This window comes from Silurus aristotelis (assembly GCF_946808225.1).
Source record: "Silurus aristotelis genome assembly, chromosome: 18".
Taxonomy (NCBI): Eukaryota; Metazoa; Chordata; class Actinopteri; order Siluriformes; family Siluridae; genus Silurus; species Silurus aristotelis.
In genome coordinates, this window is record NC_139591.1 from 4,407,936 (window position 1) to 4,426,537 (window position 18,602).

General features: G+C 38.6%; 1 protein-coding gene across 1 annotated transcript; it reads left to right on the forward strand.

Moving 5' to 3' along the window:
- The first annotated feature begins 442 nt into the window (after nt 1-442).
- On the forward strand, nt 443-18,377 carry ctxn3 (cortexin 3). The gene is made up of 4 exons (XM_083568163.1): nt 443-1,107; nt 2,722-3,178; nt 16,410-18,222; nt 18,272-18,377. The coding sequence occupies exons 2-3, from the start codon at nt 3,148-3,150 to the stop codon at nt 16,742-16,744; spliced, it is 366 nt and encodes a 121-aa protein (XP_083424289.1). The 5' UTR covers nt 443-1,107; nt 2,722-3,147; the 3' UTR covers nt 16,745-18,222; nt 18,272-18,377.
- Nucleotides 18,378-18,602: the final 225 nt, after the last annotated feature.

Here is an 18,602-nt window from a genome sequence, read left to right on the forward strand (position 1 = left end):
CACCCCATCACTCTCCTTCTTGGTCAAATAGCCCTTGATGCCTTCAGTGTGACTCTACAATTTTCATAGTCATGAAAATAAAGAAAACTCTTTGAATGAGAAGGTGTGTCCACACTTTTGGTCTGTACTGTATATATATATATATATATATATATATATATATATATATATATATATATATATATATATATATATATATATATATATATATATATATATATATATACAGTATATATATATATATATATATATATATATATATATATATATATATATATATATATATATATATATACATATATATATATATATAAATATAAATATAAATATATATAAATATAAATATACATATATATATATATATATATATATATATATATATATATATATATATATATATATATATATATATATATATATATATATATATATAAACCAGATGCAGCTTGTTAGGAAGTTAGGGTTGATGTTCATGGTTCAGTGCTCACCATTTGAACAGTGAATTCCTGGTGGTGGTGGTGGAGCTTGAACCGTGCGACATTGTGATCAGTCACCCAGAGCTTTAAACTTTTAAGAGTGACCTGGAAATACAGCTTAGATGGGTAGCAGTTAAATGCACCAATGAAAAGGGTCGACTTTTGGCCTTTTGAGAAGGAATAAGAGGAAATCACAAAACCCTGAAATAAACCCACATGGACAAGAGAAGAAGATGCATGGCTGGAAATTCACAACTCATCTACAGGGTTTTTTTTTTTTTATATCAGGTGTGTCAATGATTCTTAGACCCTTCTCAGATGTTTTTTTTTTATTGTCCTTTATATTGAATCACTGCACCCTACCTCCCAGCATGCATTACAAACTGATACAGCCTGGTGCATATAGGTTTCATATCAAGGGAATCGTTTGGGGTAAAAAGAAATGGCATTTTGGTAACCCCAGGGAGTCCCTTATCTGGGGTAATATCCTTATTGTTCATCATGTTTAATTTACGATTCATATTTCAATCACATTTCAACAAGTAGTATGTGTTTGAACTGCGATTTATGCGATCATGGATTTAAAAAAAGCTCCTTGCCCTTTACATACCAGGTAATAATAACACGTACAGTGAGGAAAATAAGTATTTGAACACCCTGCTATTTTGCAAGCTCTCCCACTTAGAAATCATGGAGGGGTCTGAAATTGTCATCGTAGGTGCATGTCCACTGTGAGAGACATAATCTAAAAAAAAAAAAATCCAGAAATCACAATATATGATTTTTAAACTATTTATTTGTATGATACAGCTGCAAATAAGTATTTGAACACCTGTCTATCAGCTAGAATTCTGACCCTCAAAGACCTGTTAGTCTGCCTTTAAAATGTCCACCTCCACTACATTTATTATCCTAAATTAGATGCACCTGTTTGAGGTCGTTAGCTGCATAAAGACACCTGTCCACACCATACAATCAGTAAGAATCCAACTACTAACATGGCCAAGACCAAAGAGCTGTCCAAAGACACTAGAGACAAAATTGTACACCTTCACAAGGCTGGAAAGGGCTACGGGGAAATTGCCAAGCAGCTTGGTGAAAAAAGGTCCACTGTTGGAGCAATCATTAGAAAATAGAAGAAGCTAAACATGACTGCCAATCTCCCTCGGACTGGGGCTCCATGCAAGATCTCACCTCGTGGCGTCTCAATGATCCTAAGGAAGGTGAGAAATCAGCCCAGAACTACACGGGAGGAGCTGGTCAATGACCTGAAAAGAGCTGGGACCACCGTTTCCAAGGTTACTGTTGGTAATACACTAAGACGTCATGGTTTGAAATCATGCATGGCACAGAAGGTTCCCCTGCTTAAACCAGCACATGTCCAGGCACGTCTTAAGTTTGCCAATGACCATTTGGATGATCCAGAGGAGTCATGGGAGAAAGTCATGTGGTCAGATGAGACCAAAATATAACTTTTGGGTCATAATTCCGCTAAACGTGTTTGGAGGAAGAAGAATGATGAGTACCATCCCGAGAACACCATCCCTACTGTAAAGCATGGGGGTGGTAGCATCATGCTTTGGGGGTGTTTTTCTGCACATGGGACAGAGCGACTGCACTGTATTAAGGAGAGGATGACCGGGGCCATGTATTGCGAGATTTTGGGGAACAACCTCCTTCCCTCAGTTAGAGCATTGAAGATGGGTCGAGGCTGGGTCTTCCAACATGACAATGACCTGAAGCACACAGCCAGGATAACCAAGGAGTGGCTCTGTAAGAAGCATATCAAGGTTCTGGCGTGGCCTAGCCAGTCTCCAGACCTAAACCCAATAGAGAATCTTTGGAGGGAGCTCAAACTCCGTGTTTCTCAGCGACAGGCCAGAAACCTGACTGATCTAGAGAAGATCTGTGTGGAGGAGTGGGCCAAAATCCCTCCTGCAGTGTGTGCAAACCTGGTGAAAAACTACAGGAACCGTTTGACCTCTGTAATTGCAAACAAAGGCTCCTGTACCAAATATTAACATTGACTTTCTCAGGTGTTCAAATACTTATTTGCAGCTGTATCATACAAATAAATAGTTAAAAAAATGATACATTGTGATTTCTGGATTTTTTTTTTTTTTAGATTATGTCTCTCACAGTGGACATGCACGTACGATGACAATTTCAGACCCCTTCATGATTTCTAAGTGGGAGAACTTGCAAAATAGCAGGGTGTTCAAATACTTATTTTTCTCACTGTAAGTGGGGAAACCCAGGGTTTTTTCTCAGCTCCAGAAAATCCCGCGCCGTCATTCGCGTCTTCATTCATGCACACCCCCCCCTACACAAACACACACGCCTACACACACACACAAACGGCAGAGACGCGACTGCGCTCTTGCTCGCACACGCACACACGCGCGCACACACACTTATACACGAGCACGCTTCTTGCGGTCGTGTGAAACGCGCGCGTGTGTGTGTGTGCGCGCGTGTGCGTGAGTGTGTTTCTTCTTTACGCCAGGATTTTGTAGTGAAGCAGCGGCAGAAGCAGAAGCAGCACGTCGCTCTCGCACCGTCCGCATTCACCGCCTCGCCCCCGCTCCTGCGTCTCTCGTGTGGCGGAGCTGAAGGCGCGAGGTGACGGTAGAATGGGCAAACCGCTCCGGCTTCCACTGTAACTCTGGAAATGGAGCCCACATTCCCGCGGGGAGACAAAGGTACGAACACTGGCGCTATCTATCTTTCTCTCTCCCTCACACACACACACACACACACACACACACCCCGTATAGCAGTCGGCGCGAGGAACGCCACCGCGCGCGCGTTCCAGACAGCGCACGCGACAGATGCGTCTCCAGCGGCGGACTCTCAGCCCCGCGTATGCACTTGTTGAGTGAACGTGTGCATAATGAACGTGAAAGCGCAAGGTTACTGCAGTAGGTGCACTCAGAGAGGAAGAAATGCTTTGGGATGCGGTGCTACCATTAAACCGTTCTTAAATTATGCTGCAAATGGCGACTGGAGAGATGAGGAAAGAAAATAATAGAAATAAAGTATAATAGGGCATGCACTCCTTTTTTTTTTTTTTTACAATCTGTGGTCTTGGTTTCAAAACGCGGTTCTACTAATGCACGAATGCACCAGCCTGCATTATCCCAGAACAACTGCACGAAACCCAGCACCGGTTATTCGACGAATAATCGACGGCATTACATCATGACCAGTCAAGATGCATCCTGGGATCGTTCATACATTCTGGATCAATCCGACTGTTTTCCTGCAGTAAAGCTTTTGCCTTCTTGTTTAGTATAAAGGCGTGAACCTGCAGTCCAGTTCATGTATATTTTTTTAGTTTTTTTTTTTTTTTTATCCCTATGCCCAGCAAAACTAATCCTTAACAACAACTTATACTTCAGGACCAGGTAGAACACATTTCTCAACTTTGGGTGATTTATTGGTACTTGGTTCATTATTATAAACCCCTCTGCATACTGCTTATTTTACAACTCATCTTATGCAAAAACAATGTTTGCAGCCACTGCAGGTGATACTATTTGTTGCATGCAAAGTCTGTGTATGGATAAGCACACATTCAGGCTTCAGAGCCTGTAGATGAGGTTGTGTGTCCTGTATTATAATACCTGCTGTTTAAAAATACAAACACTATTTTGTGTTACGAGTGAATATTTTATATATATGAGGAAATATTACTTAAAATGTAAAAAAAAAATGCACTGTATTTTATGCATGCAACACCATATGCCACTGTGATTTTGCTGAGCACATAATATGAATCGACTTTTGTTGCAGTAACAGGTATAACACGCATATCACGTAATCCATATTGCACCGCAACGGCACTTTATTGCATGCAGTACTGCTGACAACACCCCTTGATGTGCATCATCATCACTATATATATACATTTGGACTGCCAGAGCATCTCCAGGAAATTTTCAGCATGGACTAGACAAGACAGATGATGAGTAAAATAAAAAAAAATGTGATATGCTGTCATTTGTTATATGTGCATCCAAAATGTCAGCCTTTCAGCTCATGGCATGGCCTTGAGCAATCGAAGTGGTAACTGAACCATCAGTATTTTTTCTCTGTCTGATTTTGACCTTGACATTCCGCTTTCAAAGCATCTTTTTTTTTTTGTACACCCACTGTCCATACATCGATATGACATTTTTTGCCCAGTGGCAGATTTTCTTTGCGGTGGTATTGAGTTTTATAAGGTTTTGAAACTTGTGAAGTGTTCGCTTTTGGCTCAAAAACGATTACTGGGTGTCTGTAGTCAAATCATCAGCGAGTAATAACTTGAATTGCAGAGTCGTGTTATTTGTTTTGAAGAAAAAAATGAAGTTGTTTTTTTTTTTTTTTGACTTGCAATGCTGTCAGTTGTAATGAAAACCTGCTCTGAAATTGTGTGTGCACAACAGCTCCCATGTCTAGGATCTTTTGGGTAAACCCGAAGCCAGCATAATTACACCGTCTGCCAATTTCTGACACGTCCAAGCTCCCACTGATTTGCATAAAGTTGGCAGTCAGGGGCCGCACGTAATGAGCTCACCTTCTTGCCGTTTCTATACAATAATGAAGCATCAAAATAAAGCATGTCCCTCACTCACTGCACCCCGAACGCACTGAAGTGCCGGACAACTCATTTGCCTGCCTCTTTCTTCCATATCATGTGTGAGCACCCACTCAATGCAGCAAGCTTTACATTCGCATACCAGTCCTGTGGAGGAAATTAGAATCCACCAGTATGCTTTTCTTCTGGGTTTCTGATACATGCAATCATTTATGATTCATTTTTACCGAATTGAAACTATTGTTTTGGGGTTTTTTTGTTTATTTTATTACTTTGACCATTAATAACAAGATTTATTTTGGGGTTGCCATATAAAATATTTTGAAATACTTAGACACATACACAAGATGTACTGTTTGTGTGTATATTATGTCTACATACTTGGAAAAACTTCAATGGCACTATTTTTTCCCAAAAAAAATAAAAAAATGTAGTCATCGAAATTTGTTATGTAAGACAGATTTTGACGTCTCATAAAGTCACTTGGACACATTAAATAAACCCAAAACTTTAAAAACATGAATAAAAACAGTGCAACCTGTACATGTATCAGTATTTTATTTGCCTACATATAGTGTAGCACAGTATCCTAAGACTCCCAGCTGTCCTAATATTCAATAAAGTCCAAAATCCGTCATACACTTAAACAGCCTGTTCTCTGTGTTGGAAGTGTAAATTTTTCTAGCAAATGCTTTGACTCAAGGTGACCATGAAATGTATCTGCTGTTCCCACCTCGTTGGCCCATTCTTCAAAGAGTGGGCTCCGCATGGAACCGGGTATTTGTGGCGCGGCTCACCATGCATGCTGTGCAGCTTAACACTAACTAGACATATGGAGTGATAAATGGAAAGCATGTTGAGAAACTGCCTTCAGATGACAGTTTCCAGTTTCTAACAAAAACGTCTTATTATGCAATGCCAGTCTCGGATATAGATTAAGAGTAAAAATTATTGATATTGAGGTTTTTTAAACAATTGTCAAGTCAAGTTTATTTCTATAGCGCTTTTCATAACAGACATTGTGTCAGCAGCTTTACAGAATTTAACAGTTAAGGTAAATGGTGTGTATTTATCCCTGATGAGCAGCCATGGCTGTGGCAAGGAAAACTTCCTTAGATGTTATGAGGAAGAAACCTTAAGAGGAACCAGACTCAAAAGGGGAACCCATCCTCATTTGGGGTACATTGTCAGCTGTCCGTAAAATAATCGCCCTTCAGTTGTTAAAAATAAAAAAGTGTATGTCTTTGTCAAAAGACACGCTCTCATTTTCAACTTTTTACCCACTGCATATGCTGAATGTGGTGGTCTTTGTAATCACCACTACCCAAACCTGGGTTTGTCCACTGTATTGCAAAAGTACAGATTCGCATTTATTGCTGATATAATCAACAAACATATGCACTGTAAAATGTGAAGTACTGATTAGGAATTATTAGGAATAAAAACATAAGTATAGTATTTGACATTAAACAGCATTTAATGCTTTTTTAATGACAAAGTTAGGACAATGTGGGACAGTGATACATACGTAGTTTAACGTAGTTAAAATTTGGATATAAATCATTATTATTTTCCAGCAATATAATGTTATATATTCTAACATATTACAATATACAGTTTAATCAAATGAGCAATGTAATATAATCTATTAAACACGTTGTAGTCAACATAGTAGTTTACTATAGTAATTATTAAAGAACTGTCTGACTGATTACTAACAATAAGTAAGAAACATATTATAAATTATAAAGAATTTCCAAGAAACTTATTCGGAACAGAGGGGCAGTTGCTGAATTCTGTCTAAAAACTAAATACAATCGGATTATAAAATAGATTTAATGCTACAACCTTTTAGAATCAGTGATGGACAGCAACGAAGTAACTGTAATTCGTTAATGTACTTAAGTACCGTAATTTCCGGACTATAAAGCGCACACATATATAAGCCGCACCCACTGAATTTGACAAAGATTTTTATTTTGAACATAAATAAGCCACACCTGTGTATAAGCCGCAGGTCTACATTGAAAATAATGAACTTTACACAGGCTTTAACAAAAGAGAGTGTCTGTTACACGGTGTAACGGGTGAAATATGTTGCGCTTCCTTTAGGAGCAAAGTGGTATTTTGGTATTATAGTTTTGCTATTACTGCATGTGTGCAAGACAGAGGAATATGTCCTTATTGCTTGCTGATGCTCATTTCTAAGTTTCTTTGACTAACCCGTAACGCTGTTGCCAAGAAAAATAAAAAAGCACAAGTTTTGGAAACCTGTCTGTGCTTATATGATTTGTGTTGCAACTGGAGTTATCGAGCTCTCCCTTCACCCAGACTCAACGCGTTACAACAGCTTGTATCTAAACAGTAGCCTACCAAGAAAGTCATTGGTCACTGTCTTCCTCCTTCCTTTCACAACTATTTCTCTCGAGAGTTTATCTTTTGGCAAAGTCGTGCGTTTAAAAAAAAGTTTTTTCTCCCAATGCCATGCAGCTCAGAACACAGGTGAGGTGTGTTTTTTCGTTTCTGTTCGGAAATTTCATTGGTCTAATGTTATGGGGTTCAGTTTTTTGGCTTGAAGTTTGTGAAACCAAGAAAAACCCAGAAAAAAATTCATAAATAAGCCGCTTCCTTGTTTAAGCCGCGGGGTTCAAAACGTGGGAAAAAAGTAACGGCTTATAGTCTGAAAAATACTGTAGCTCTTTTGCGTATCTGTACTTTACCGAAGTATTTCCATTTAGGGACACTTTTAATTTAATTTCACTAAATTTTAAAGTCAAATATCTTTTTTTTTACTTAACATCATTTTGTTAAATCAGTCACTTATTAGTCGTCTTATTTATGAGCGTTTAAATTTGGACTGGTTAAACACGCAGCAAGCCAGCAAGCGCTCTGTTTTGTGTTGTTTGCTGCTCGGTGCATCTACTCAGCACGAGCCTACAGTTCAGCGTCAGTTCAACAGCAAGCAGAACATTTCGAGAGGAATAAATGATGGAAGAAACTCCTGACTCTAATTTGCCACTTTATTTGCACACTCTTTTTCTTTTAAGTAGTTGGAAAAAAAAGGTTTTGGGCTCATTTTAATAAATATCAATCAGTGTTTGACATTAATATAAGTCTATTAGATCAGTGAGCTGAGAGCAACATTCGAGTCTTTTTACATAAACTGAGTTGATTATGCAAAGAGTCTTGTGACAAAAATAATAATAGGAGGATTATAGCTGTAATAAATCATAGTACTTTGGATACTTAAATATATTTGGGGGCAAATACTTTTGTACTTTTTTTTTTGTACATGGTTTGTTAAATGCATGGTTGCCCCACAGGTTCTCAATACAGTTCAGGTCTGGAGACATACGTAGTCTCTCCATTACCTTCACCTTTAGCTTTCTTAGCAAGGCGGTCATGTTGGTGGTGTGTTTGGGGTCATTATTATGCTGGAAAGCTGTCGGTTGGCCCAGTTTCTGAAGAAAGGGCATCATGTTCTGCTTCAGAAAGTCACTGTACATGTTGGAATCCATGTTTCACTCGATGAACCGCAGCTCCACAGTACCATCAGCACTCATGCAGCCCCAGACCACGCTGCTACCACCACCATGCATGACTGTAAGCAAGACACTCGCTTTCTTGGTGTTAGTCCACACATGCTGAACACCATCTGAGCCAAACAAGTTTATGTTAGTCTCATCAGACCACAGGACATGGATCCATTAATTAATGCTCTTGGACAGGTTGTCTTCAGCAAACTGTTTGCAGGCTTCCTTGTGAGCCAGCTTCAGAGGAGGCTTCTTTCTGGGACGACGGCCAAACTGACTTGTTGCAGGGTGCAGTGTATGGTCTGAGCACTGACAAGCAGACCTTCCGTTTCTGCAACCTCTAAAGCAATGCTACAACTCAGACGTCCGTTTTATTTGTAAACCAGTTTCTGCCCCTGATGAACAGGTTGAAGACTCAACTTCTTTGATGGACCCTTCATCCTGGAAAACCCCTTCATGACCCTGGCCACTGTACTGTAACTCAGTTTCAGGGTGTTCCCAGTTTCTTCTTATAGCCTCGTCATCTTTGTGGAGAGCAACAATACTGATTCTCAAATCCTCAAAAAGTCTTTGCAATGAGGTGCCATGTTGAACATCTAGTGGTCAGTATGAGAGAATTGCTATACTGCTATACAAACTGCACATTAACTACTCAAAGTATATCCAAGTTTCTATAGTATCGTCCCTTGAGAACACATTCTGATGATGGCTGCTGAAATGTGAGGGGTGTACTTACTTTTGTGAGATACTATTAAACTCTAATAGATCATATTTTATAGATCCATCATCCATCATTTATTTTTAGTTCTTTTAGTACTTAAGTATATACAAAAGCAAGGGTTTAAAAAAACAAAAAGAAATAAATAATAATATAATATAATAATAATAACTTAGTATCAAAAGTGAAGTCATCCTCATGTGGGTTTCTCCAGTTGCATGCTAAAGAGTCAAACAGTACTTAGCCCGGACAGTCTTTATTATTACAAGTCTAATCAAGGACGAGACGTGCTGTGCTGCTTCAGAGCTCTGCAGATGTAGCCATCACTCTTGATTGGTGCTTTAAATCATTGGCACAAAATCCTTCCCTCAATGCTGTACTTTTATTTTTATTACCGTGCCACAATACAGTTTTACAATGCAACCCTTCTTGTTGATTGATTGTAATTCATGCATCATGCTTCTCTTTTTCTGCCCATTCGTGTATCTTGATACAAATCAGAGGTTGTACATGCAATGAATACATTTATTTGTGCTTATACAGGATTCATTGTTGGTACCTTGTGAAACAGCGGAAATGAGAGCGATGATAATACACTATGGACCCAGAACATACTGGTACACAAGATACAAGACATAAGCACTAATAAATTCCAGCTACATAATGCAGTGAACTCATGCACAAGATAAAGAGAAACTCGAGTAGAGATAGATGATCCTGAAAAGACCCAATGTAGACCTTAAGTTTAGACTCCGTCAAGGACTGCTTCTAAGCCTTCTGGGGTTCTCCGTTGATAATCTGGCTCGCTCTTTTTCTATCTTTCTTCTTTTTTTGCTTTAGGAGTGGTGGCTGATCCATTAGTTCAGGGCTGGACATGGATGTTTCACTTGCTGTATTAAGTACAAAAATACTGTATTCTATATATACAGATGGTCCCCGAGTTACAATGGTTCGACTTACAATTCGATTTTACGATGGAGAGAGCGATACGACAAAATTGTAAAAAGATTTACATTTCGCGCAACAGGCACAGGCAGCAGCGTACGATGAACTAAACTTTATTTAAAAAAAATCTAATAAATAAACAAGCTATACTGAATCAAAAATGTGCTAAATGAAATGAAATTAATATAAATATATTAATTATATTAATAGAAATTTAGGAAAATAAAATACATGCACTCAAAATAACAGTGGCGGGCCGTGCATTTGGTACCCTGGCCTTGTGGGGACTTACCAGACTTAATCCATCTCTTAATACCACCACTATCACATCGCGATTATAGAAGCCATCAATACTGTACAAAAACGCAATATAACAACACGTGGCATTACAGAGAGAGAGGAATTTTACATATGGAGGGTGAAAACCATTTTACTAAAGCAAGAAACCCAGTTAAAACGCCAAACCTCTACACTACAACCACAACTGTGCACCTACATCATCTGGAGCAGTTCAGAATCAATATTTGTCTAATAACATGACAAAAACTTAAAAATTTGAATAAAATACAACCTACTCACCAGAGATGTAGTAATTTGTAAAATGTAGAATTTGCAGCGCTCCTCAGAGGCAGAGGCTTTCCCCGGCTGAGACAAGCTAGCTAGCTTCGGGGTTGGCCGACAATGTCTAGCTTTCCTTTAAAATAGATTTTTTAAGTATATCCGAGACCAAATCAATTTCTCTTCCTCTGTAGGCATAAAAAAGTCTAACTCAGATGTATTAATGTGAGCTACAGATGTGTTTTGCCAGTCGAACTTGACTGTAACAGTTTCCCTTTAACGAGGATGAAAAATGCTGATGCTATTCTGGCCTTCATATTAGCCCGTGAGGCGAATATGAAATCTGATTAGTTAAAGAAACAGAGCCGTTGCTAATATTCTCTATGGCCAAAGAGCCAGCAGCATTAACTTTGAAGGCCCTGGGTAAATTAGATTGACATGGCAGCACATAAATGCTGAAATCTGATTGGACAAAAAAATCTAACATCCACATAAACGTACTGGAAGCAGTGCAGCAAAGACAAACACTACGAAATAAAGAGAATAAACTGTTGGGAATAAATTAATACAATTTCATGGAACAAATAATAGAATATAGGTTGTAAATGTAGGTCAGTGCTTCTAGCTTCTAGGATAGTGTTTAAGGAAGCAGAAAGAGCAGAGAAGGCCTTGCTGGTCCTGACCGCCTGCCACTGCAAAATAAATAAAAACAGTTACATCCAAAATGAGTAAAAAAAAACCACTTCAAATATACAGCACGTGGCGTCAGTGATTCGCCTCTAGAGGTCGCTCTTTTACTCTTTAACGCACAACAGAAAAACTGTTCTGTTCTGTTTGGATTTTTGCTGAGTTTTTGTTAGTTCCAGTAGGCAACTATCATTGGCGTTTAATTGGCAAAAAAAACGATGAATTGGTCAACCTCTAGTTAATAATGATGTGACTTTTTTAAGTTCTTTGCTCTAGTCATTGTCTGACCCACAAGAGAAAGGTGATGCCGGGTGAGCATCATATATATATATATATATATATATATATATATATATATATATATATATATATATATATATATATATATATATATATATATATATATAATGGCTAAAACATTGTGATTATGTGGCTGATGCAGTATATGTGATTCTGTCTGATGACATATTCTGTAGAATATACACACTATTATCTATAAAGGAGTAAATGTAGCCTCTAAGACCTTGAATAAAAAATATTTAAAGCCACAAAAGTGGAAATCGGTAAAAACAAATTATAACAAACAGTGTTTTGATCCAAGTACATTTTGTTATTGAGGCTGATTAGTTTAAACATGTAGCAAGTTTATTGGTTAGGTATCGGTTAGGTTGCCTTGAGTTGTTCCTTGATTCTTATAAGATAGTGTCTAGCCAAGATAGTGGCTATTTTAGTAAACTTCTTCTTCTACTTCCAGCTTCTCCCATTAGGGGTCGCCACAGCGGATCATCCGTCTCCATCCCCCCTGTCCTCTACATCTGCCTCTTTCAAACAAACTACCTGCATGTCTTCCCTCACCACATCCATAAACCTCCTTTTTGGCCTTCCTCTTTTCCTCCCTCCTGGTGGCTTCATCCTCAGCATTTTTCTACTGATATACCCCATGTCCCTCCTCTGCACATGTCCAAACAACCTCATCATGCTTAACCCTAACCCTAACCCTAACTCTAATCATGCCTCCCTCACCTTGTCTCCAAAACGTCGTACATGCACTGTCCCTCTAATAAACTCATTTCTAATCCTGTCCATCTTCGTCAGTCCCAACGAAAACCTCAACAGCTTCAGCTCTGCTACCTCCAGCTCCACCTCCTGTCTTTTACTCAATGCCACTGTCTCTAAACCATACAACATCTCAGGTCTCACTGCAGATACCATTCTATCACAAATGGCTATTTTAGTAAACACAGTAATGAAAATAATATTACTGGTCCAACAAATGTTTTTTAATCAGCTCCTTAATCTCAACTCCATGCATTCTAAATTCTGTAGAAATCATCACTGTTTGTTTTGAGTGACCAGTGAAAATGTATTTTGACAGATATAAGCAGCTACAAAGCTCACAATCATTTAGTTTTCATAGTTATTAGTGATCAAAAATGGGAACTGTAACAAGTGCTATTAGAGTGCAAAAGGGTTCATTGGTGCCCCATGATTGGGGGGTGAAGCAGTGGAATAACAGTTAACCACAGGGTTTTCAAACTCTTAAAAAAATACTTAAAATATACATAAAGAAAAAAAAAAAAAACTAATACAAGTCTTCAAAAATGTAGTAAAAGGTCTATGTATGGTACAGAGAAAGCAATGTAAGGTCAAGAAGCTGCACTTCAGCACCAGTCGATTTACAGGTTTTTTAGGGAATGGGAGAAGTTTACCTGAAGACAAGTGTAGACCAGAGCAAGAGAGAGAGAGAGAGAGATGAAGATTCTGGAAGGGATAAATCTGTGTACATCAGGTAAAATTCTTGTTTTTCTTTTTCAAAGATGAGAAACAGAAGAAGGTCTGTCAATCTGCTGATTTGAGGTCTGTGTGTCTTTATTTACTTATTTATTTATTTGGGATGGTGTTTCAGTGCCGCGTTAAAAAAAAACACGAGAATAAAGTCGTAGTATTTTGAGGAAAAAAGTCATACCAACACGAGAATAAGGTCGGAGACGTCGAGTGCACCGTGTTCAACTCCTTCAGGGTGGATTTGTTTTATCATAATCCTCATAATCGCTTAAGAAACAACATCTTTGAATAGCACGCAGATTTAACCATCGATATCCTTGGAGTCGAACCACTGGTCACCGTTTCAGACTGCACCAAAGAGGCGATTTCCTCAATGTCAGTCTGATTTTTTCTTCTAAATAAATTTAATTTCCTACAGAAACGCTTCAGTGTCCATTTACTTTATTATAACAGATTATAAATCTGTGCTAAAGCTCGAAAAGACAAAGAATTTGGTTAAATCCTAACCTAGAGTAGGATTTAACCAAATCTTTCACATCCATTTTATGCAAAACAGCATATTGCTACGACTTTTATTCTCAAAATAATTTGATTTCATTCTCGTAATTTTGACCTTGTTCTTAAAATATTTCGACTTTATTCTTGTAATTTGACTTTATTCTCGAAATATTTCGACTTCATTTTTGTGACCACTTTATCCTTAAAATATTTCGACCTTATTTTAAAATGTCATGCTACTGCATCAAAAGACATCTGATACAATTGTGTGCCTTTAGCTTTGCCGTTTGCAGAACCACGTATTGCTGGAAAACTCAGGTGTCCCAATACTTTTGTCCTTATTGTGTATGTTTGTGACAAAACTTTAATCTTAAAAATCTGTTGAAGATCATTGGGTTACTTTGTATGGCTTCAAATGTTTCTTGATCACAGATGAAGGCTGTACATGAAACACTTTCGCTCTGAATCAACAGTAATATTCTGCACAATTTTACAATAATTTGCATTGACTTCCACACTGAACACACTCTTGAGCATCACTCGAGAAGTAACTTTGCATACTGCACTGGAATGAAACGAAAATTCCCGTTTTTTATCTTATTCTGCGGCGAAGGTTTGTCGCACCGCAGTGCATGTATCCTGTACTGCTAAAGTGATGGAGTGTCTGTATAGCTGTCATGTCTTTGATGAAATCAGGGCTCTGTCTGCTCCGTGCCTCATGCAGCAGACTGCAGGGTGTGCAGAGGAAATATCACGCCGAACATCAGCCTGACTGATGCCTTTATTTAAAACAGAACAACCTGCACCAGATGAAATTACACACTACGTGCTTTGCCTATGACACTTTTTTTGGGATATACTGTCACAGAAACGTCTTCTTTAAAAGGAAAAAAACAACTTTTATTCAAGGGATAACCTGAAATTTAATACCCAGATTCGCTCGGAGTGTGTGTGCTGTTTTCTCACCCGCTTTGTAGAGTTACATGACACATTGCCGTGGGCCCATTTTATTTTCCCGGCTTTGTACTTGTGACAGTATTTAGACGAGCCCAGGTAAGGGAGCTAATTATTATCACAGATACTGCTCGAGTGTCATTTTACACAACACACTGTTATTTATATTTTACAGAACCTGTATCACCTGTATCACCTGTATCAAGTTTGTAGTTTTTATGCTTCAGTTTTTTTTACAGCCAGTTCCTTGAAATGGTATTGGAATGGTTTTTGCCTTATAGGACGTTTTCTGGGATACGTCTCTATCAGTTTTTCATATCTGGACCCTGATGTTTTTGCCCATTCTTCTGCACAATTATTCAAGCTGTGTCTCAGACTCAAACAGGTCACCTTCTATAATTTCCCTGTATTTTTCTCCATCCATTCTCAACTCTGACCAGATTTTCAGTCTCTACTGATTAAAAAAACAAGCATCTTGAGAAAGTATGACTCCACAACCATGCATCACTGTGTAGATGATGTATTTGAGAAGTATAGCTCACTGGTTAAAGCTCTGGATTACTGCTTGGAAGGTCAGGGGTCCAAGCCCAAGTATCATCAAACTGCTAGTTCTGGGCCCCTGAACAAGGCCCTTAACCCTCAGTTCTCCAGAGGTGCTGTATCCTGGCTGACCCTACGCTCTGACCCCCAGCTTTCAAACATCGCCAAATAAACGAAAAAGAATTTCACTGCGCTTGGGATTTGTTGGGAATTTGTTGGGATTTGCAGAAATGTGCCTACCTCATATTTCTTCTACACACTTTTAACAAGGACAAGAGTGTATAGTAAATGTTCAGTAATTCCTGATCAGTCCTGTTGGTGGTGTTTATTTTAAGGTCCTGATTATAGTTGTGTTATTGTCGTTTTCTGACTCAATACTCAATGAAAAATATATTCAGTGGCACAGCAGCACAGCAGCTCACATCACCGCCCCAAACAGCTCCAGCATCTTGTTCGATAGTTTTTAAAATGAATACTGGATAAAAAACGAACAAAAGTTACACTCTGTGTAAAATAGTGCCAAAAAAATAAATAAATACTGAACAGTAATAAATAATGAAAATGTGAAAAAAGCTAATAAATATGAATATATTCATTAATAAATATATAATAATTCAATCATAAATTATAAATATAGTATATCGCTCTCCGCTCTTTTTATTTTAAAAGCCAACTTTTATTATCAAATAGATATGATAACATACATTATCAAAATATGCCTCTGGCACAGACTGAATAAATAAACATGTACACACAAATTGAACATGAACACATTGTGTGTGCATGTTTATTTGTGTGTTTGTGAGTGTGTATCATGCCCTGTGTTAAATTGGTGAATTATTTAGGGTGTCCTCAGGATAGTCTCTGAATCTATTGCCCAAGATAAAGTATGTACAGAAAACAAGCCAACAAACAATGAATAAATGAGAATTAGAAAGAATGAAAATAGGACAGATTTCTTAAGACAGGCTTTTTTTCCTGAAGGTTGAACCAACACCATTAAGCACTTCACTTAAATTGCAAGTATATTCCAACCACAGTTGGACGAAACACGGTCGGATGCATGAGACGATCATTTTCACAAAAAAGTGCTTTATTTGAGAATTATAGCATCTGTGTGTATGTGTGTGTAGATGAGGTCCATGTGGAGGAGCCGGTCCGTATGCGTGCCGTGAGGATGCGCGGTGAGGGGCTACTGTGGGACGACCCTCTGCACTTCTCGTGGCTGATGGAGGCCGAGTCTTTCACATCGTCAGTGCAGGCAGGTGGCCCCGTGCCCGGCACAGCCATGACACTCGAGCAGAAGACCACCTTCGCCTTTGTCATCTTCCTCTTCGTCTTTCTCTGTATGCTGATCGTGCGCTGCTTTCGTATCCTCCTGGACCCCTACCGCAGCATGCCCACCTCCACCTGGGCAGATGGCCTCGACGGCCTTGAGAAGGGCCAGTTTGATTACACGCTAGCATAGGGGAGACACACACACACACTTTAATTAGATACACTTACTTAAATGAACCACAAACAACCTTAAAGTGAATACAGGCGAACATCATTTGATGTATATTACACATGTAGCTAAAAATACTATATACACACACTTCAGTAAAGAAATTTATGTGACACGATATGAAGTTAAAGAATTTAGATGCATGGTTAGTAAAACGTCAAGCTTGATCAAATTAGAAAAAAAAAACGTTGCATCACACACACATGTGCACACACAGGGTGTTTTGTGAAAGGAGCAGTCAGGGATTGTGGGTGCTGCCAGTGAGCAGTTGTGGACCAGCATGTGCCCCTCTGTGCCAGTCTGTGCCTCTGTAAGCCTGGTGACACTCATACAGGGTAACCCAAGCGCTGCTCCTTCAGCTTCCGGCAAACACCCAGCACCGGTTTCCTCCTCTCACCGACACGACATCATGGATATCTGCACTGTTGTATACTGCCAAGTAAACATCTTTAGATGATATGTCCTTTTGAAGACCCTTTATAAGCACTTCAGAAATACTACATAGGTTATTGCTCTTGACTATTAAAGTGAGCCTTAAGGTATGCACTGTTATCATCGATGCAGCTTGTCCGAATTAGCTGTTAGGATGTGTTTGTGCAGTGCTTATGGCTTCTTCAAGGGCCTCTTTATTCAAATTATGCCACTTTTTCTAACACGGGCAAGTCATTGGAAAATATTCGATCTAGACGCTCTAGATGGCATGTGTGGGTTTGTTTGTTGTGGCCCCCATTAGAACGTTACAGACAATTGGAGTCCTGTACGGATCTAAAAAAAACATAATTTAAAAAGTGATCGAACAGTCAGCATATACTGCCTCATTAGCACAAGATCTTGGATTTAGATCGGTTCCATTTTAATAACCGATCCGCCATGATTCTCTTCGTCAGCCTTTCCATTCGAAGCCGTAGCCGCTGGAGCCATAATCGCTAATTTGCCTTGAGAAAGATTCATCGCTAAAAGCAAATGATGAGGAAAAAGGCCACTTTTTAGAAATGCCTCCTTAGTCATTCATATGGTGATAAAAAAAAAATGTCTTGTCACTTTTGTCACACAGAATCTGGCTGAATTGCACTGGAGTCGTTCTCCTTTTTAGAGCCTTTAGCCTCTTCATCCATCAGGCTGCCAAATGATGTTCCTTTGCACTTTTATGTTTTATGTCTCACCACTGTGACTGAGCCAATGAGAATTTAAGAGCACTTAAGAAGTGAGTTGAACTGAACTGCCAGTGACTTTGATTGTGACTGCCACTGTTTTGCATGCACAAAGCCTCATAGGATCGCGTAAGAGAAGCTCGAGAGCACGGAGTAGGTCCACTGGGACTCGACCGATGTTTCCAATGCAAACGATACTCTCCGTTAAGATGAGTTCACTGTGAGGATCGTAACGACTTCTCTGTGAATAACCTTGTGTCTGAGCAATCACTATGTTCTAATAAGTTAGTAAGTAAGTAAGTAAGTAAGTAAGTAAGTAAGTAAGTAAGTAAGTAAGTAAGTAAGTAAGTAAAGAAATAGACTGTAGGAAACCAATTTAAAAATCCCCCAAAACTGTGAGGATATTTAGACCTAAATACTGTTAGAGTAAGAATTAAATAAAAGAGAGGTTATAGACGTTCGATAGCGTATTACTTATGAAGCTGAATAGTGTGGATTCAGACACATGGTACATAAAACCACACCTGTATTTGTCTTATTGAGAGCTGAAAATAAACTCTTAAAAAAAATTATAAAAATCAATAAATGACTCCTTTTTTTATTTGACTTGTTGTGAGTCTTGTATAATTCATTGTATATGTGTAATGTAGACATTTCAGTGTGATTTC